At 52.4% G+C, this 20,933-nt stretch overlaps 1 protein-coding gene across 1 annotated transcript; it reads left to right on the top strand.

The window, feature by feature from the left end:
- Positions 1-9,856: 9,856 nt before the first annotated feature.
- LOC124666227 (probable E3 ubiquitin-protein ligase XBOS36) lies at positions 9,857-14,940 on the top strand. The gene is made up of 6 exons (XM_047203579.1): positions 9,857-10,360; positions 12,823-12,882; positions 13,328-13,399; positions 13,515-13,639; positions 13,740-14,251; positions 14,339-14,940. The coding sequence occupies exons 1-6, from the start codon at positions 10,181-10,183 to the stop codon at positions 14,707-14,709; spliced, it is 1,320 nt and encodes a 439-aa protein (XP_047059535.1). The 5' UTR covers positions 9,857-10,180; the 3' UTR covers positions 14,710-14,940.
- Positions 14,941-20,933: the final 5,993 nt, after the last annotated feature.

Below are 20,933 nucleotides of genomic sequence, written 5' to 3'. Positions count from 1 at the left end.
AAGGAAGGCGTTGGAGACGTCCATCCGATGCACGGGCCACGCACGAGACGCGGCGAGGTGCAGCATCTGTGCGGATCGTGCCCGGTTTGACAACCGGGGCAAACGTATCCGTGAAGTCGACGCCGGCCGCGCTGCCGAAAGCCGCGCACCACCCGGCGCGCCTTGTAGCGCTCGAGAGTACCGTCGGAGCCGAGCTTGTGCTTGAAGACCCATTTGCCGGAGATGACGTTGGCGCGAGGGGGCCGGGGAACGAGCTCCCGGGTCCTATTGCGCCGAAGCACGTCGTACTCCTCCCGCATGGCGGCACGCCAATGCGGGTCGCGCAAGGCAGCGCGAGCCGAGGTGGGCACCGGCGAAGGAGCGGTCGCCGAGCCGGTGGGAGAGCCGGTCTGGCCGGCCTCGATGACCGGACAGGCCGGGCGACGGTCCGGTCTGACCGGGCGCTTGGCCGGGTCGGCTGGTGGAGGGGACGCCGCCGTCGTGCGGCAATATGCTGTTGCCGCTGGCCCAGAAGGCAGACGCGGTAGACGGAGAAGCCGCGCAGGCATACTGGTCGGCGGGGTAGCGTGTAGACGGCCGCCGCACGCCTGCGCGGGCGCGGGTGAGCATGGGCTCAGGAACCGCAGCGACGGGTGGCGAGGCAGACGGTGAAGAGGCGGCCGCCGCGGGCGACGGGGGCACCGGGGACGCCTCGGACATCGAGGGCGATGGCGCCGCAGGCGACGGAGGCGCCGCGGGCGAGGGCGCCGCAGGCGACGGGGGCGCCGCGGGCGAGGGCGCCGCAGGCGACGGGGCGCCGCGGCGAGGGCGCCGCAGGCGACGGAGGCGCCGCGGGCGAGGGCGCCGGCCGGCGACGGGGCGACGGGGCGCCGCGGGCGGTGCGGACGCCGAGGGTCCAGGCGGGGAGGCCACCGCGGTCGGGCGTCGGCGCGCGGCCGCGGGAGGGTCGGCGGGCGCCGGGGACGCCGAGGGACCGGGCGGGGCCGGTGCCGGGGGGCCACCTCGGTCGGTCGTCGGCGCGCGGCCGCAGGAGGGCCAGCGGGCGCCGGGAGCGTCGTCGGAGGTGTCGCCATGAGTCCCTGCTGAAACGGAAAAACCAACTCGTCAAAGTACACGTGCCGGGAAGTGATGACTCGATGAGAGACCGGGTCGTAACAGCGGTAACCCTTGGTGTTGGCGGGGTAGCCGAGAAACACACAAGGGAGGGAGCGCGGCGCAAGCTTATGCGCGGCGGTGGCAGCAGTGTTAGGAAAACACCGGCAGCCGAAGATGCGGAGGTCATCATAGGTGGGCGGCGCACCGTAAAGGAGATGATGCGGCGTGTAGGACCAACGCACACGACACGGGCGGATGTTGACGAGGAGAGTCGCCGTGGCAAGGGCATCCGGCCAGAATCGCGGGGGCATGGAGGCATGGAACAGAAGGGTGCGGACGCAGTCGTTGAGGGTACGAAGCATCCGTTCGGCACGGCCATTCTGTGAAGAAGTGTATGGACACGTGAGGCGGAAGATGGTGCCGTGGGTGGCGAGAAGTGAGCGAATGGTGATGTTGTCGAACTCCTTGCCGTTGTCGGTCTGGAAAGCGTGAATGGGGCGACCAAACTGAGTGGAGACGAACGCGAAGAAGGCGGTGAGGGTGGTGGAAACATCTGACTTACGGCGAAGTGGAAAAGTCCATACAAAATGCGAGTAATCATCAAGAATCACAAGATAATAATTATAACCAGAGTTACTCGGAACCGGCGAGGTCCATACATCACTATGAATGAGTTGAAAGGGAAAAGATGCGACTGTGGAGGACGAACTAAACGGAAGGCGAACATGTTTGCCTAGACGACATGCTTCACAAGAGTGGGCATCCGTTTTATTACAAGTAAAAGAGAATCCTTGCATTATTTGACGCAGAGTGGCGGAGCTAGGATGGCCAAGACGGGCGTGCCAAAGGTCGACACCGGCGGAGAGGGCGAGTGGACGGCCGGTGGTGGTGGAGGCCGCGCCAACGGGGTAGAGATCGCCGGGGCTGTCACATCGGTGGAGGAGCATCCGGGTACGACCATCCTTGACAGAGAAACCAAAAGCGTCAAATTCCACAGTCACAGTGGTTTTCACGACGTAAAGATTTAACGAAACAAGGTTTTTGATCAAGTCAGTAGAAACGAGAACATTATGGAGAGAGAGGGGAGTGGAGGTGGAAGGAAAAGAGACAGAACCAGTGTGAGTAATAGGAAGAGCATGACCGTTGCCAACGATGATGCGAGAAGAAGTGGAAGCAGGTGTGGAAAAGGAGAGGTTACCGGGATGCGCCGCCATATGCGCGGAAGCGCCGGTGTCCATGAACCAGTCGCCACCGCCACCATACGCCCCAGCAGAGGGGGCGCTCTGGAGGGCGGTCAGGAGCGCGGGATCCCACGGGGTCGCGCCCGGAGGGGCGGTGTAGGCCGGGGCAGGCTGGGGCGCCGCGTAGAACGCCTGGTGGGAGGCTGGACGCGGCCCCATAATGCCCGGGTAGGGGGCGCGCGGCACGGGCATGGAGTAGGCGTGAACAACCCCGGTCCACGGGTTGTGACCGGCAGTCCATGGCGGAGGGGCGGTGTACTGCGGGGGACGAGGCGCGGGGGCGGCACCATTGGCGCCACCGTTGCCGCCACCGTTGCCACCGCCACGGCGACGACGGCCACGGCGGCCACCACCAGGAGGAGCCGGCTGGCCGGTCCAGGGACCGGTCTGGCCGGCCGGGGCGCCGGCGGGCCCGGTCCGGGGGCCGGTCCGACCGGGCGGCGGGGCGGCGGCGGGGAAACCCGGCGGCGGACCCGGGGGCGAGGCGCGGGGCGCGGGGCGCGGAGGTCTGGGCGCCGCGGGAGAAGCCAGCGGCGAAGGCGGTGTGGGCCGCCCGAGCCCGGAGGTGCTTGAGGCGGCGCTCCTCGAGGCGCAGGTATGCCACGGCCTGCTCGTAGGTGGGCGTGGTGAGGAGCGTGAGGTTGGAGGCGGCGTTGCTGAGATCCTCGCCGAGACCCGCCGACGGGGTGGAGAGCATGATCTTGTCATCGATCGGGAACTCCAAGTCACGGAGCTCATCGGAGAGGCTCTTCAGCTTGAGGGCGTAGTCGTCGAGAGACAGGTCGTTCTGGTGGGTGCCGAAGAACTCCTGTTGGAGGAAGGTGACCCGCTGGATTTTGTTGTCGGTGAAGAGGCCGGTGATCTTATCCCAGACCGTGTGGGCGGAGTCGCCGTCGCGGACGACAGTGCGGAAGATGTCGTTGGAGACGGTCTGGTAGAACCAGCGGATGATGGTGGCGTCGATGGCGAGCCACTCGGGGTCGTGCGGCATGGCGAGGAGGTCGATGGTGCCGTCGACGTGATCAAGGAGATCATACTCGCGGAAGAGCAGCCCAAAGTACGTCTTCCACGGGAAGAAGTTGGCAGCGGTGGTGGAGAGCTTCAGCGGCACGCGCTCGGCGATGGGGATGTCGCGGATGACGGCGACGGAGGGGCCGGCGAAGGGGTTGCTCGCTGCCGGAGCCGGAGGAGGAGTCGAAGCGCGCCATGGCGGAAGCGGTGGGGAGGGCCGGCGGCGCCCTAAATGAGAAGGGCGGCGGCTAGGGTTGGAAGTGGGGAGGGCCGGCGGCGCCCTAGAGAGGAGGGGGCGGCGGCTAGGGTGGGTGGCGGAAGCGGTGGTGGTGGGGAGGGCCGGCGGCGCCCTAGAGGAGGAGGGCGGCGGCTAGGGTTGGGGAGGGCCGGCGGCGCCCTGAGGAGGAGGAGGGGCGGCGGCTAGGTCAGGACCCTACGTCGCCTGCGGCGCCCTCGCCCGCGGCGCCATCGCCCTCGACGTCCGAGGCGTCCCCGGTGCCCCCGTCGCCCGCGGCGGCCGCCTCTTCACCGTCTGCCTCGCCACCCGTCGCTGCGGTTCCTGAGCCCATGCTCACCCGCGCCCGCGCAGGCGTGCGGCGGCCGTCTACACGCTACCCCGCCGACCAGTATGTCTGCGCGGCTTCTCCGTCTACCGCGTCTGCCTTCTGGGCCAGCGGCAACAGCATATTGCCGCACGACGGCGGCGTCCCCTCCACCAGCCGACCCGGCCAAGCGCCCGGTCAGACCGGACCGTCGCCCGGCCTGTCTGGTCATCAGGCCGGCCGGACCGGCTCTCCCACCGGCTCGGCGACCGCTCCTTCGCCGGTGCCCACCTCGGCTCGCGCTGCCTTGCGCGACCCGCATTGGCGTGCCGCCATGCAGGAGGAGTACGACGCGCTTCAGCGCAATAGGACCTGGGAGCTCGTTCCCCGGCCCCCTCGCGCCAACGTCATCTTCGGAAAATGGGTCTTCAAGCACAAGCTCGGCTCCGACGGTACTCTCGAGCGCTACAAGGCGCGCTGGGTGGTGCGCGGCTTTCGGCAGCGCGCTGGCGTCGACTTCACGGATACGTTTGCCCCGGTTGTCAAACCGGGCACGATCCGCACCGTGCTGCACCTCGCCGCGTCTCGTGCGTGGCCCGTGCATCGATGGACGTCTCCAACGCCTTCCTTCATGGCCATCCGCAGGAACGGGTGTACCGTCGCCAACCCACCGGCTTCGTCGACCCCGAGCGCCCCGATGACGTGTGCTTGCTCTCTCGGTCCCCGTATGGATCGAAGCAGCGCCCGCGCCCGGTACCAGCCGCATCGCCGGCTTCCCGCATCAGCTGGGCTTCCGCTCCACGCGTTCCGATGCGTCCCTGTTTGTCTACCGGACCGGCAACGACATGGCATACCTCGCTGCCGTACGTCGACGACATCATCTCGACAGCCTCCACCGCTGGTCTCCTTCGACAGCTCACCGACCGCCTTCGCGCTGAGTTCGCGTTGAAGGATCTTGGCCCGCTTCACTACTTCCTCGGCATCGAGGTTGTCCGACGTGCGGACGGATTCTTCCTCCATCAGCCGGAAGTATGCTCACGAGCTTCTCGAGCGTGCCGGGATGCTTAACCGCAACCCTGCGCCTACTCCCGTCGACACGAAGGCCAAGCTTTCCGCCGCTGATGGGTCGCCGGCGTCCGACGCGCCGTTCTATCGCTCCATCGTCGGTGCCCTTCAGCACTTGACACTGACGCGCCCGGAGCTCCAGCACGCCGTGCAGCGGGTGTGCTTGCATATGCATGCTCCTCGGGATGCTCATTGGGCCGCGGTGAAGCGGATTCTCCGCTACGTCCGCGGTACCATGGGCTACGGCTTGACATTGCATGCTTCGCCCTCGACGTCGACCGACCTTGTCGCCTACTCGACGCGGACCGGGCGGGTTGCCCGGATACGCGCCGCTCCACCAGCGGCTACCGTGTCTACCTCGGCTCGTCGCTTGTTTCTTGGTCCTCCAAGAGGCAGCCCACCGTGTCCCGCTCCGAAGTGCCGAGGCCGAGTACCGCGCCGTGGCCAACGCTGTGGCTGAGTGCACATGGCTCCGTCAGCCTTTCGTCCGAGCTATCTTGTCCCGTTGACAAGGCTACGGTGGTTTTCTGCGACAACGTGTCGGCTGTCTACCTCTCCGCCAACCCCGTTCATCATCGGCGCACCAAGCACATCGAGCTGGATATCCACTTTGTTCGTGAGCAAGTTGCCCTCGGTCGCGTTCGAGTTCTTCACGTACCGACGTCTCAGCAATTTGCCGATATCATGACGAAGGGACTGCCATCCACGACTTTTCCTGAGTTTCGCTCCAGTCCGTGTGTCGGTGCCGACCCTTCGATCTGCGGGGGGTGTTGAGTAACATATTGTATAGATATAGGTCCCCGTGTTTTCTCAGGGTTGTACCTGTAATTGTACATGTGTCCGCCTATATATATACGAGCAGCCGGCCCTATTGGTGCTGTGCAATCTCCAATACCCTTCTCTACATGTAGACACGGGGACCTATATCTATACAATATGTTACTCAACATCTCCATTTCCCCACGTATCATTGGTATATGAAGGAAGTTGTTTTCAAGACATATCTCTTTTTTTGTGTGGAAAGAAATCGTAGAGAGCAACAGTGAAAACTAGGCATTAGTTGGTGTACTCTGCTGAACGAGTAACTTATTTCTGTGGTGTTGGGACCCAATATTCTTTTCATGTGTTTCCTTTGGTTTTATGGAGAAATTGACACTTAATGTAGTTGAGACATGGTGTCACATTACATTTGTACCGTGTAATTGCTATATTAATACAACGGGAAGAAAGCCTGTTTTGAGAAGGTATACAAAACCAGCAAAACTCCATATTAGAAAAAGGACATACTAAAATGACCAGAAATCATTGGCTAATTAACCACCACCCTTTTGTTTTCTAACAAGGAAGGTGATAAAATTAACCATATTGGGGTTTCCTTCCGGTGATTGTACACGAAATGCAAGTGGCTGAAAGAGAAGGAATTGATGTTAGCAAGTGGAGAAACTTGATCCACTAGCTTAGTTGCACCCGTGAGTTAGTGCCTAAGTGCGTCTGGCAAGTACTTGCATCATATTCACGATATCAATCTAAGGATGATCTCTCTATGGTGCCACTAGATTTTTTGCTTGCCAGCTTAGCTGCCCGGCTCAGCCATTAGCACAACAACTACAACATCATAGGTTGACTCTTTGGTGCTAGGATTGACTCTTCACATTTCTCCATTGAACTTCTCTATTTAAGGGCTTAGCTAGTCTCACGACGTTTTCTATTTGCAGGACACTCAAGGCGTATTGGATTTACATGTCACTTTCATTTTCTCAGAACATTCTTCAACCTTGGGACTTGACGAGTTGAGAACACATTGCAACTTATAAAGTCACCACTCATTTATTGGCAAGGCCTTCCGAGCCTCATCGGATCGTACATTACTGAGGTATATTTTTCACTTGACAAAGTTAAATGATCTTTTCTCCAGCAAACATTGTGTATGAAAGATTTCACACCTGAGTGCTGTGACTTGATTGCACATTTTGTTGAGGGAGGATATGTTGAAATTAAGGACAATAATGATATTATACACCATTTCCAAACTATAAAGGGTTTGCAGTAAGGAGATCGCTTATCCCTTTGACTTTTTAATATTGTCGTGGATATGATGGCTATTTGTATTACAAGGGCAGAGGAAGAAGTTCAAGTAGGTAGACGCATACCTCATTTAGTTGAGAGATGAGTTTTAATACTAGAATATGCCGATGACACAATTCTATTCATGGAACACGATATAGAAAAGGCTGTTAATATGAAATTAATTTGTGTATCTTCGAAGAGCTCTCGGCACTCAAGACTAATTTTCATAAGAGTGAAAATTTCTGATTTGGAAAGGCCAAGGAGATGGAGGAGCAATATAAGAAAATCTTCGGATGTGGAGCTGGTCTCTTCCTTTTCGACACCTAGGTACCTCAATCCATTATAGATGATTATTAAATAAAGAAATGGAACCTAGTGGAGACTCGTTTTGGGAAGAAGTTGGGCTGCTAGCAAAGAAGATTATTATCATATGGAAATAGACTTGTGCTTATAAACTATGGTCTAACTAGATTGCCGATTTTCATGTTACCTTTTCTAGGAGATACCTATAGGGGTACGAAAATGATTAGATTTCTATCAGCCTCGTTTTTTCTTGCAAAGCGACCAACACAAATGAAAATATATACCGACTAGATGGAACATCATCTGCTGACCCAAAGACCAATATGGTCTTAGGTTTGAAGTGCTCAACATTATAAATGTTTGCTCAGTAAGTGGCTATACAACCTTTTAAACATGAAGGTGTGTGGTAGGAGCAGCTGCATAACAAATATCTTAAACATAAGACGTTGTCACAAGTGACAGCTAAACAACCTAATTCTCAATTCTGAGAAGGGTTAATGAGAGTCAGAGATGAGTTTTTTAATAGAGGTTCCTTTAGAGTAGGGAATGGCAAAAGAACTCTTGCTTTTGGGAGGATATCTGGTTAGGGGACACAATCTTAGCAAATCAATGACATTTCTCTATAATGTTAAAGTTATCCCCACAAAAGATAATATCGCTAAGGGAAATTGGAATGGTTAAAAGAAATGTGTTTTATGTGACTCTGAGTAGTCTATTAGTCATCTCTTTTTTCATGTGTCCCCTTGCTCGTCTAATTTGGAGAGTCGTTCATTTTACCTTTAGTATTATCCCAACTGCTGATGTTACTAATATGTTCGGTAATGGGCTCAATGGAGTTGAAAAGCAAACTGAAACTCATAGTCATATAGGCGTTTGTGCTTTGCTATGGGCTTTGGTAGAATTATAGAAATGATATGTTTTTAATAAGGGTGGAACCAATCGTTCTTTACAGGTTATCTATATAGCTACTTACTGGATCCTTGAGCAATCATACCTTCTGTTGGAGGCGCAACAGTGCATATGGATTCTTGATGCAGCCATCTGGAGGCGATTGCACATGCTATCTACAATCAGGGTGGCTAGCCATTTGCTAGACATGTTCACGATGTGTAAGTACTCCCTTTTCGTTTCTTTTGCTGGCTACTTTTTATGTACACCATGTGTGATCCATGAGTTGTAAAACGTTACGAGTCTGAAAACTCTAAATAATGCAACAAAAGTACGTGTGCATCGATTGATGCAGTGATAGGTGCCATTTCGAAAAAACCTTTTCACTCGATGATTGACAACCATGATAATATTACATGGAATTCTCAAGGAACTGTAGAGGTTGTTCAATCTCACCTCTAGTTGACCGATTAATTCTACCAACTATTTTTTTATATTATTTTTTCAAAATGGGGAGCGAAGGCCCGGCCTTTGTGTCGAAACGATGCTCAGAGCTATTTATTTCATTATTCAGAGGTTCATAGGTTCAGTTTTATAACTCATGGGTCACATAAGGTGTACATCAACTAGCGGAATAAAAATAAAGTGTACTCAAGCATCATGTAATCTTTTAGTAAGCCGCCATCAACCCTAGTTGTAGATAGCCCGAGCAACCATTTTCATACAGCCGCATCCAGAATCCATAGGTGCTCGTTGCGCCTTTGGAAGAAGATAAGTGTCATTGCCTAATCAACGGTACCCCGAAGGAGGGTTCCTCACGGAGGGGAGAAAAAGTAGGGGCCATTGGGCTGAGAGCTACCAGGACGGTGGTACGTGATTTACCCAGCTTCGGAACACCCGCTCGAAGACATGCCTACTTTTGCTTATCTAGAATTATCTGGGCGCTTTCGCGTTGTTACAATAAGTTGTGGTTGTGCCCCAAGGGATTCCAGGATTCGGCTTATAAAGGCGCACAGATCTAGGGTTTCTACAGAGTTCTAGTCGGAATACAAGATGCCTAACTACGGAATATACATTAAGGATACACCTAGTTCCTAACTGGTCATTATGGATCCGGACACTTCATGGACCGTCATGGATCTGACTAGCATAGGTCGGTTGGGATCCGGCTCCTGTCCCTGGGCTGGACTTCATCCATCTTCAATCAACAGCAACTGGGCCGCCCTTTAGGCCATATACCACCACCACCATCTGTGGGTCACCCGGACATGCCGGATCTTGACTTTCAATCTTGTTAAAGATCATATCATTTCTACATTTCCAAAGGACCCAAACTAGAGCACACACCTAGACGAATTCGAGCTTTAGTGTACTTCTCAACTCCATTTAGCCAATTTTCGAATATATCCGTAACATTAACAGGTGGAGGAATATCATAGGTTAAATGTACTAATCTCTAAACTAAACTGGCGAAGGGACAAGCGAAAAATAAATGGTTAATAGACTCCTCCGTGTCACAAAAAATATTCTAGGGCAAGTGAATCCACAAATGCGCAGGGGCTTATGTGCAAAATAGGCCTTGCACAACTAATCAATACGCTAGTGCCCACCTGGTGGCCTCATACCCATAGTCGCAGTCTCGTAGAGAGCGAAGAAGAAAAATCTCTCATATGTATGGGTCATGATCACACTAAGCCAGAAGAGTGCATATACAAAACTAGCTAGGGGAGAAATAGATCCACGGCAGAAATATATATTGTGTCTCGTCATAGTGTTAGGCTCTCACACCTCACCAAGATTCAGTAGCCGCCTTTACCAACAACCGGAGTGTTAGCTAGCCTCCGCCGGCCGGCCGTCCGGCCTCGCCAAACTCTTCACGTTTCGCCCGTGAGCTAGCTCCCCTTGCTACCAAGCGGCAGCTAACGACGGCAGGCGGCGGCGGTGCCGGTGTGCGTCGATCATACATATATGGGGAACGCGCTGGGGTGCGCCGGGCTGGGAGAGCGGCTGGCGGCGGCGGCGAGGGACGGCGACGCGGCGGAGGCGCGGCGGCTGCTGGCGGCGGACCCGGGCCTCGCGAGATGCACGGCCACCTTCGGCAACCTCAGCTCGCCGCTGCACCTCGCCGCCTCCAAGGGCCACCACGAGGTACGTACCTAGCTGCGCGTACGCACTAGCGAACACATGCATGCTCGTGGCAACGACGACTCTGCCGATCGATTTTCTCCACGGTCTTTTACCCAGCCGGCCGGCTCGTCCTTGATCCGGCCATACATGTGGTAGATTCGTCCTTGATACGGCCGGGGAGCAGGTTTCCAGCAACAAGCATAAGTGGTCAAGAATCGACCGGTTCATTCAGTCGAGTATATATCGCATAATTAATCGAGATTTTTGGTGTTGATTCGCAAATAGCAGTAGTTAATTAGGTCACGTCACTTTTTTTAATGGCATATGGGAGAAAACGCCGCCCTTCTCACGAAAGAAAGAAGGAAGCAAAAATAGAAACAAAGATAAATAATGATCTACTCCATTTGAATCCCTGGCTAGCTAGCTAGCCATTTTGTTTCAATATGGAGAGCTCTAGCATAATGCATTAGAGTCCAAACCAAGGAAAGAAAACTTAGTTCCTGCATCACATCAGGTGGTATTTGTTAGAAGCACCCAACACAGCGTGTACAAATGTTTCCACAACCTCTTATATAGACAGGAGGTATATAGTCTCGTAGATAGAGTTCAAAATAGAAGGCATCGAAAATAGCACATGATAAGGATTTTTTGGTGTGGTTGTCTGTGATTTCTGGGTGTCTTGTTGATGAAGTTAGTCAAATTGATCATCTTAGCGGCATATGTAGGCAGTTGCGGGTCGATTGTATATGTTGCAGATTTCATCGTAGCGAAGTATATTAGTGAGAATGGGAAAGATAAAAGTGAAGTGAATTCAAAATTGTGATACCTCCATTTATCTAGATACATACGAAACTAGATAAATCCAAGTCACTTATATATTTCCGAACGGAGGAACTATAGTTCTTAAAATCTTCCATCCATCTCTGAAAAAAATACGTTGCCTTTTTGTAGCCACACATCTACTAGCAGAATCACCGTAGCTTTAACCAGACATGAATAATTTGATGACAAGCTGACACGGTACCGTCTGAATAGACCTCCGGCTGGCTAACTTCCAAAGCGACACGGCTCATTTCGGTTTGTGGCAAAACCAGGGGCAAGAGTCGCTGTTAGAGAGATGTACCACCGGACGCAAGTGGCTCCAGAGTAATTAATTGAATTTCTTTGGGGTTACTGTCACACCCGATGTGAGAATGTGGTGATCTGTACTGGTAGATCGACCGAAAAAGTTTTTGTTGACTCGGTTTTCCTGTCGTGTACGTCGAGGGAAGGGTATATATATGTGCACATTTAACATTGGACAGCGATGCCAAATTTATTGTTAAAAAGTAGATGTAGCGTGATATTCTTTAATTTTCCTATATTAGGAAGTCAAAATATGTGAAAGTTCATGTCTGAAAAACCACTGAAGAAAATATAGTCGAATATTCTGGAAGGTTTATCAACATGTCATACGGAGGAAAGTACATACATTTCTGCAAATATATGTACACCCAAGCTGCCTGCATCCATGTGTTAATGGCCGTCGCATCAGAATAGCATCACAGCAGGGATTTTGACAATTCTGTTCGAACGATCATATCCATCGCCAGCCAGCCAGCTAGCTGCTTAAGGCACACGTGCGGAATTAGATCAGCTTTTGCATGTCCGAGAAAAAAAAATGAAGCAAGCTCCTGTTCTGAACTTCTGACATTTACCGATAAAGCAAGCGCTAATTAATCAATAGTACAGCCAACTAGCAAAGCTGCACGCATCCATCCATTGATCCATGTCTCAGAACAGCATCACAAGGACTTTGACAAATTCAGATCATATCCACCGGCCGCTTAACTGTTCAATTCCACCGCTGTCACTAATCCTTCTATAGAGCAGCCCTAGATGATCAATTCAATTTACTTCCACCTAATTAGTTCATTCGACGATCGACGTGTCACGCCAATTAAGGTTTTGCGTACGAGATAAAAAGAGCTCTTGTTTAATCAATGAAAATGGCAAGTCTTTTGACTTGTTTTTTTTTTAAAAAACAAGTGTACCCAAACTACACGTAGCTTGTTTTTGAAAATATAAAAAGGAATTTTAAAGATTCAAAATTCCCAAAAGAAATTCCATATGTAGATAATGAAGTGTTCTATCAACATGCAAAAAATAGCTCCAAAAACCTAATATCCTTGGTTGCACAAAAGTGATAAAATCTGACATCTGAAAATATGAACCATGCATAATTTCAAGATTTTCATTTTGCATAGTCAAAATTAGCTTTTTGGAGTTTTGTTTTTTGCATTTTGATAAAATACATCATTATCTACATCTAGGATTTTTTTTAGAATTCAGTATAACTTTAAGATGACGTTTTTTAGTTTAAAAATAAAATGAGCTATGTCTAGCTCGTGCTACAAAAATCTACGCTCAGAGCGCCTCCATAACTTGTGATGATGATAGGATCTGATAACAAACTCACTGTTCATGTACTGCCTGTGCTGCAGATCGCCGCCTTGCTGCTGAAGAACGGAGCCGACGTGAACGCGAGGAACATATACGGACAGGTCAGTGAGGTGAACACTGAATAACACCCAAGACCCAACGGCTACCCACTGCATTTCATTTCTAGATCTTATTCATGAATTTAATTTTATGGGTCGATATGATCTATCTCGAGTTCAATCTCAAGTCCTCAACCAACTGTGTGCCAGTCTCTGACTGACGCCGACACCTCGCAAGATCGAGCTCGTCAATGCAACGCTGCTCGGTCGTGTTGTGTCTTGTCTTGGTTTGTTTTAGTGTTTGGTTTAATATATCTTTATGGAACAATACCGTACAATAATTTTGTGCATCTGCATAGAAAGAGTGTAGCAGACAAATTAAAAGGTTTCATATGCCATGTTTTAATCTGCACTGCATGTAAATAGGTTGTCCTTTAGTTACCCACTTCGGTAAAGAAATCCTGCGATATTTACTCTGCTTGTGTTTTTCTGCATGATTCAACTGAAGACGGCGCTGATGCAAGCGTGCCGTTCAGGGCACTGGGAGGTTGTCCAGACACTGCTGGCATTCAGATGCAATGTACGTTCCTCTGCTGAAGAACCATGGAATCAACCAATCGCTATCCTGCTGTTCTTGCTGACCATCGAACGAGAATTTGTTTCTGATTTTTTTAGCGTGTGGTTGAATTGATCAGGTGTGGAAGGCGGACGGTCTGAGCGGCCGGACGGCGCTGCACGCGGCGGCGGCCGGCGGGCATGTCAGGTGCGTCCGCCTGCTGCTGGCGGACGCGGGCGGTGGCGCCGCTGGAGACAGGGTCCGGTAAGTGAGCAAGCAGGCTCCGAATCAGATCACCGGATACATTTGTTTTTTTTTCTCATGTATCAGCGACGATCGATTGACCGTCGCGCCCGCTCTGCAGGTACGTGAACAGGGCGGCGAGCGGCGGCGTGACGGCGCTGCACCTGGCGGCGCTGCACGGGCACGTGGACTGCGTGCACCTGCTCATCGACGAGCACGCGGCCCTGGGCGCGCAGACTGTCCCCATCGCCGCGGCGCCCATGGCGGCCATCGGCGCCGGGAGCACGCCGCTGCACTACGCGGCCTCCGGCGGCGAGGTCAAGTGCTGCCAGATCCTCGTGTCCAGGGGCGCCGACAGGATGGCCGCCAACTGCAACGGGTGGCTGGCGGTGGACGTGGCCCGGATGTGGAACTGCAACTGGCTGGAGCACGTGCTGTCGCCCAAGTCGCACCTCACCGTCCCCAAGTTCCCGCCCTCCGCCTACCTCTCCCTCCCGCTGCCCTCCCTCCTCGCCATCGCCGCCGACCACGCCACCACCTCGCCACCGTTCATCCCTGCAAGCGACGAGGACGACAACCACGAGGACGCCTGCTCCGTCTGCCTGGAAAGATCCTGCAACGTCGCCGCCGAAGGTACGATCGACCATGCTCTGTTCGTTTGCTGTCCAGACTCCAGACCTGTTCATGAACTGACGATGATCGTCCCACCTCAATGTGCAGTGTGCGGGCACGAGCTGTGCCTGAAGTGCGCAATGGACCTGTGCACGGTGATGAAGGCCTACGAGGTGCCCGGGCTCGCCGGCACCATCCCGTGCCCGCTCTGCCGGAGCGGCATCGCCTCCTTCAGAAAGGCCGCCGCGGCCTCAGCATCCGACGACAACGACGTCCTGGACATCACCCTCGCATGCGCGTGCGCCCGCTGCCAGAACTGCCATGGCGGCGGCCGGGAAGTGGAGAAGAGCCCCGTAAGCTCCTGCCGGTACTCTACCGGCCGGCAGAGCTACGTCGGCGGTGAAGGTATGGACTCAGAGGCCACCGCGCTTGCCCTCTACTGCGCCCCGTTCGCTGCCCCCGCGGCCATCTTGTCCTGAGATTCCTGCCGGATCAGCTTCACAGAAATCCATGAACGTACAGGTTCACAGGATAGCCGTAGTAGTATAGTACAATTTGATTTGTTGCGTTTGGGTTGTGAAATGTACATAGCATAAGATACGGGATAGACACATTCTTTTCTTCTTGTATAAAATCGGTTTCTTGATCCCATACAAACTAGTGATTCTTTTCCAATGGTGTAAGTGAAAGAATATTCGAGAACCGGTCCATCACGCCAGCGAAGTGGGAGGAGCTGGAGGCCTAGAGCCCTAGACCTTTTAAATTAACTGGATGACACCTCACACGCTTGGAGGCGGAAACTTTTTTTTTGTACCAGGACTACGGCGGGCTTACGTCAGCCTGAACAACTTTATTGCCAAAAACCCGAGGTTACAACTGGATCCATTACAATTTTTTAGAGGACAGCGGGAGGGGATGGGGGTGAAAGGGACCAACAAGCTCAAAAAGGCTCAAAGCTAATACACCAATTAATGAGCAGAGACTACGAAGAGCATCGATGAGCCAAAAGTCGAAGGTCACTAATGCAGCGGTGGCTGACCAACATGAGGGACTCGTCTTGGTTGTTGAAAACAAGAGAGTTCCTCCGCTTCCAAATGTTCCAGAGAATGGCGGTGACAAGTGTAGTTTCTACAATGCCGTGTCAGCAGGTGGTGAAGAGGTCGGGGAAGCATGTGATGTCGCGTTCGTCAAGGTCGTAGTTGAAGGAATGCCAAATATCCCACGCTCGAGGGCAGTCCAGGAGTAAATGATTGACGTCCTTGATGTTGTGCAGTTGCACACCGTTGGGGAATCCCAAGAGGAAGGTATGATGAGCACATTAGCAGTTTTCCCTCAGTAAGAAACCAAGGTTTAATCGACCATTAGGAGAAATGAATGACTTCTGAAGGTGTTGTAGCTGACTTTTGGCAGGGCGCACTACCGGCGTCAGCAACAACATAGAACATGCACACAACACAACCAAAATACTTTGCCCTAACTAACATTGAGGTTATCAATCTCATCGATTTTAATGAAAACAAAGGAGTTAACCGTATAGTGTGGAAAGAGATGTTTTTTTGCAGTAAAATAAGAGAACAGTGCTTCCAGTAAGTAAATAGAACATGATGATATTATCAGTGTGTTGCCTGCCAAAACCCACCGGCGAGCAGCGACGAGCAACACGAAGAGCCGGGAGGCTCCCAGAACTGCTGGTGGGCCCTGGTCCCTCGGGCGACGGCCCGGAAACTCCGGCACACGTCCTGGCTGTTGCGAGGGCGTGCCACCTGACATATACCTGGTCAGGAAGGTGATGGATTGCTTCAATTAGTTTCCTGCATGGTAGACACGTAAACATTAAATCTGAGCCTCGATCGGCTCTCAGGTTACCCTGTGAATCGGCTCAGAGAGCCGATTGCCCCATGGTTCGTATTGGATCAATGACAACATGGGGATCCTGCTTTATCAATACCAAGTTAAATCAATCTACGACAGTCTAGGGCTTTCACCACATAATTGGAACATCCTACGCGTAATTGAGCCTGGCAGATACGAAAGATAATAGAAAACTAGTCCTAGAAGAGACCTAAAAACCAACACAAAGTCGATTCCCGGAACAACCCCTCTAGGATCGGCAAACCATACCTTACGCACTACTGGATCGTTCAACCCGTTTGCAAGGCCTAACCATGCGGATATCAAACTAATCCTTGGAGAACAAGGAACGACCATAACAGATCAGATCTACTAAATAAAGACCAAACAAGATGCTGCCCTTACACCCAAGATAGGTGCAAAGGCAGCTAGATATTTAGGGGCAGCATAACTAAGCAAGCATATCAGAAAAGTATCGATGTTAGCCCCAAAACATCTATGATAACAGTGTTACTCGCCATCAACAAGACTTCAGTACGAGCAACACAAAACAACGAATAAACTGATACTGCCTAGATCGCAAGATGCGATCTAGGCAGCATGACGCTTACCCGGAAGAAACCCTCGAAATAAGGGGTGGCGATGCGCCTAGATTGTGTTTGTTGTGAACGTGATCGTCCTCTTTCTCAATAACCCTATGTACATATTTATAGTCCGTAGACTTTCTATCTTTGGAATAAACCTAATTGTGTACGAACCAAACTCTATCTCTTAATTCTAAACTGAAACGTGATCTACCATAATGTACAAATATACGGGCAATCTAGCCCAAACTCTCGCACGAGGCCGATTCAGAAACACTTTATGTGCATATCCTCTAAGCCCATCTCAATCACGGCCCATCTCCTCCTTTGGTTAAAATCCGGCGATAACACATGCCCCCCTGGTTTTGGCAATAATAATTCCAAAACCACTCTGTTTCCTTCATCAGGTTACGCGTTGCAGAGCAGAACCGCTACAGTGCCCTTCCATCATGATGCCTTGCCTTCTCAACTTCTCCGCACTGCACGATTTGACAGTTTTGGCACCGCATCCTCGAAAACCGCCACAGCATTGAATCATCTTCCACTTCCCCTTCATTTAACCTCATTCGAGCAATTCGCCTCCTCATCCTCCTGTTCCGCATTAGCAATCGAAAAAACCCTCCTCTGCAACCATGGACTCCTCCTCTGCCTCTTTGGGTCTGTCCTTCCAATCCTCCTCCTCACGCGAGCCGACGCCGGAGTACGACCCGACAGCGGCGTACGAGGCCCGCGCCCCACTATGGTGGGACGAGGTGGATTGGGACTTCGCCGTCGAGTCAGAGGATGACGAATCCTTGACCGACGGGGAGGATAACCTCCAGTTCCTCGTGGACGGGGATTTGGAGGAAGAGAGCGACGACGACACCTTCTCCTAGGGCGAGGACCTCTCCTCCGACGGAGAGGATGAAGCGGAGGACGACACCTCCTCCGACGACTACCCGCCGGCGAAGCGCCTCCGCGCAGGGTCGGAGGACGACGACGACGAAGAAGAAGCCCCTACCGACGGCTCCAGCAGCAGCGACGAAGACATCGCCGGAGCAGCGCCGATAGCGGCGAGGACAGCGACGACGAGGGCAGCGACGGCGCCGGCCCCTAGATTAGGGACTACTAAAATAGGGCTAGTAGTAGTACATTAGGTAGCAGATCTCCCTTTTGTGAGCAGTCGACTCTTATTGTAAAAACCCCTTTTAATCCACGAAGAATGCTTCTATGTCTGATTTTCCCGATTGTCAAAGTAGGTCAACGCACAAAGAGCCGATGGCAACGCATCGGTCTTTTACCAAAAAACGCCAGCAAGGCCAGACTCAGTTACCCATTTAGACCGGTCCAAGCGGTCATTCCCCAAATTTCGAACGGTAACTTGTGACCCTCGTCTCAGATCTCCAATTGCCCATCGAACAGATTCAACTCGCGGCAACGCGAATCCCAGATCCCCAACCGCGTAGCATTCATCTCCGCCGGCGAATCGGATCGCGGAATCGTCCAATGCCAACGCAACGGTCTCCGGCCCGAAGGTAATCCTTAACCGCCCTCGCCATCCGAGCATAGTGTTAGAACTAATAGCAAACATCTGAATTAATGCTTTATTCCACCATTAATTTTAGGTATCGGACATTCCGTTGCCGCATCCTTCTCTTCCAAACTCTCTTTGTCTTGGCCCCCGTACTGTCGAGAGTCCTGCCCATCTGATTTCTTGCGAGGCCAATAGGATCCCCTTCGTGAACCAAAATTTAGATCTAACTTCTTGGGCCGACTGCTTACGAGCCCGGCCTAACCCTCTCGAAGATTGGGTTTCCTGGTATGGTAGAGTATCCAAAACTTACCAATCCACATGGGAAACCACAGGAATAGCCGATGCTCGTCCTTATCATTGTCTCCCCTTGAGAAGCATGAAAACCTTCTAAAAACCATCGGCTACTTCTGGTCCGATGCTCGAACTGCTTCATGTTTGGCCACGGCCCCATGACACCAACTCGCTAGATGTGGTAATGATCACCGGCCTAGACATTACATCTCCCGACCCCTCTCGCTTTTATGCTGCCAAGGGTTCCTTTCAAACTCTCTTCCAAAACAGAGTGCACAAACTGGGGTGCTTACCTTCGACGCCATATGAAAAATAAAGGCCCTGTAACAGAGAAAGAACACACAGCCTTCCTAAATTTCTGGTTGGAACACTTTATATTCTGTGGCCCTTCACTTGCTCCGACCAAGAATTATCTTTCCTTGGCCTATGAACTTGCCAGAGGCACCCAGCTTGGCCTCGGCAAACTGTTCCTTGGAGAGGTCTATCGATATCTCCAACTAATGTCTGTCAAATTATTCTCCCAACAAACAGATCAAAACAGGAGGTCCCCGGTGGTTTATTCAGCTATGGGCTCAGCTGTATTTCCAGAGCCATATCCCAAACTTCCCACTTTTGGCCACTTGCACCTTTCCAGACGCTAACGGGAAGCAGATCCGATGCACTAGCTACGTCCAAGCCTTGTATAGCGTTCCAGGTAGTAAACTGATCCCCAAGGAAGCATCAAAGTGGTTCAGCATTTTCTTCCAAGGCCTGGACAATCCTCTCTTCTTTCCTTACACGGAGTCTGAAAATTTTGAAAACCCAGTCTCCTTCAGAGCTAGACAGCCTTTGCCGATGACACCAGCACTCGACAATCTGTATTCCACCATGATCCGTCCCTCGCTTCCTTCCGAGCTTGGCATGAGCACATCAAACAGAATAATCAAACCTGGTTATGAGTCATATCAGCCCGGTCGTAGCAGCCCGGCAGTTTGGTCTTGGGCAGGTGTCTCCCCATTTCTTCCTCCACCACTTAACGAGAGCGGAGCCGACTTGCCCGATCTCCTCACCGGTCGGAGGTGTTACTCTTTCTTTGATGCTCTAGCCATCCCAGTCCCTAACAACCTCTCTTTCACCTCGTCAACCGATGGTTTTGAGACCTGGTGGTCAATGTGGAAAACTCATGCCTTCAGGCGAGCTCTGGGACCGTTGCTGAAACAACTCGATGCTGAATATGATATCCCCGCAGAACAGGTATTACCACTCGCAAATTTTCTTGAGGTGGCTTACAATGATTTCTATAACCTTGCTCTGTCTCCTTGCAGCAACAAGACGGTCCAGAAACTACACATGATGACGGCTCCCCCTTTGAATTCTTCCCACCGGCTCTTGTGGTCCTCTTCTGCAAAAGCTCACCCATGAAAAAGGTTTTGATGCAGAGCCAGCCGATCTCACCAAAATCGGCTTCCAAGAGCAAAGTATCTCCCGGGCCAGCTGCCCCCCGAGCCTCAACCAAGGCGAGAACGACGGTGAGGAAAGTAGCCGTCGGGAAAACTTTGAAGCGCCGGAGCCCTTCTCCAGATCAAGAGAGCTTGCACGTACGTTGATCCATGCCTTGACTGATTTCATCTATCCTTATGGGCTTCTGCAAACATGCTTGTGCTTACTAACTCTTCTTTTATAGGCCTCCACCGAAGACAACTCCAGCGAGGAAACACAATCCAGTCGAGGGAATTCGAGCTCAGGTAACTCTGGGAAAATCACCACGCAGAGCCAGCCCGATTTGCCACCATCGGCTTCCGTGAAAAGGCCGGTTCTCGAACCTCGTTGTCCCCCAAGCTCCAATCAAAGCGGGGCAAGGCGGTCTACGCACAAAGAGCCGATGCACCAAGAGGACTCGAAAGGAACCGCGAGCCCCTTCATCAAACCAAGAGGCTTCAAATGTAATTACCCTCCATACTCTCCCCGGCTCATCTTTCATGCTAATCCATTGCTGCTCGCATCGGCTAACCACCTTCTTTGCAGACTGATGACACTTCTAGTGGGGGAGTCGAGGAAGTACTGATGCCCTCCGCAAGCCTGGATCCAGTAATCCCTAAAGGTGCCGTTGACAAGGTCGCCAATTTGGCCAAGTTCCCAGCAGAAACGCAAGAGCCGATTACCTCATCATCGGCTGTCCCCCTGGTCTCAGGAGAGGTATACTCCTTTCTTTTGGCTCACCCTTCCTTTCTGCTGCATACTGACGCTGTTTCTGTTTGTCAGGGTTGTGGCCTCTTGGGCTTGCTAACATTCGACCCTGAATCCATCGATCCGGCTCCTTCTACGGCATGCGATGAACCACGACCCAGCGCTGTCCCACGTCAATTTCAGCGTCTCAAAGCCCTGCTTTCCTCCCCGATCGAGACGTTGGTTGAAGACCCCGAGGAAGTGAAGAGTGTTCTTGAAGAAATCCAGCACCACCTCCCGGTAACGTTGCAGGTGAAAC

This window comes from Lolium rigidum, chromosome 1 (assembly GCF_022539505.1).
Source record: "Lolium rigidum isolate FL_2022 chromosome 1, APGP_CSIRO_Lrig_0.1, whole genome shotgun sequence".
Classification (NCBI taxonomy): Eukaryota; Viridiplantae; Streptophyta; class Magnoliopsida; order Poales; family Poaceae; genus Lolium; species Lolium rigidum.
The sequence above is the reverse complement of the archived record's forward strand: the minus strand, read 5'-3'. Positions and strand labels throughout refer to the sequence as shown.

What these genes read in the sequence shown, in the direction of transcription:
- LOC124666227 (XM_047203579.1), top strand. Translation starts at nt 10,181, where the DNA reads ATGGGGAACGCGCTGGGGTGCGCCGGGCTGGGAGAGCGGCTGGCGGCG. An exon ending in CGAGGAACATATACGGACAG is followed by an intron (nt 12,883 to 13,327) that starts GTCAGTGAGGTG and finishes ATTCAACTGAAG; the next exon opens with ACGGCGCTGATGCAAGCGTG. An exon ending in TGCTGGCATTCAGATGCAAT is followed by an intron (nt 13,400 to 13,514) that starts GTACGTTCCTCT and finishes TGAATTGATCAG; the next exon opens with GTGTGGAAGGCGGACGGTCT.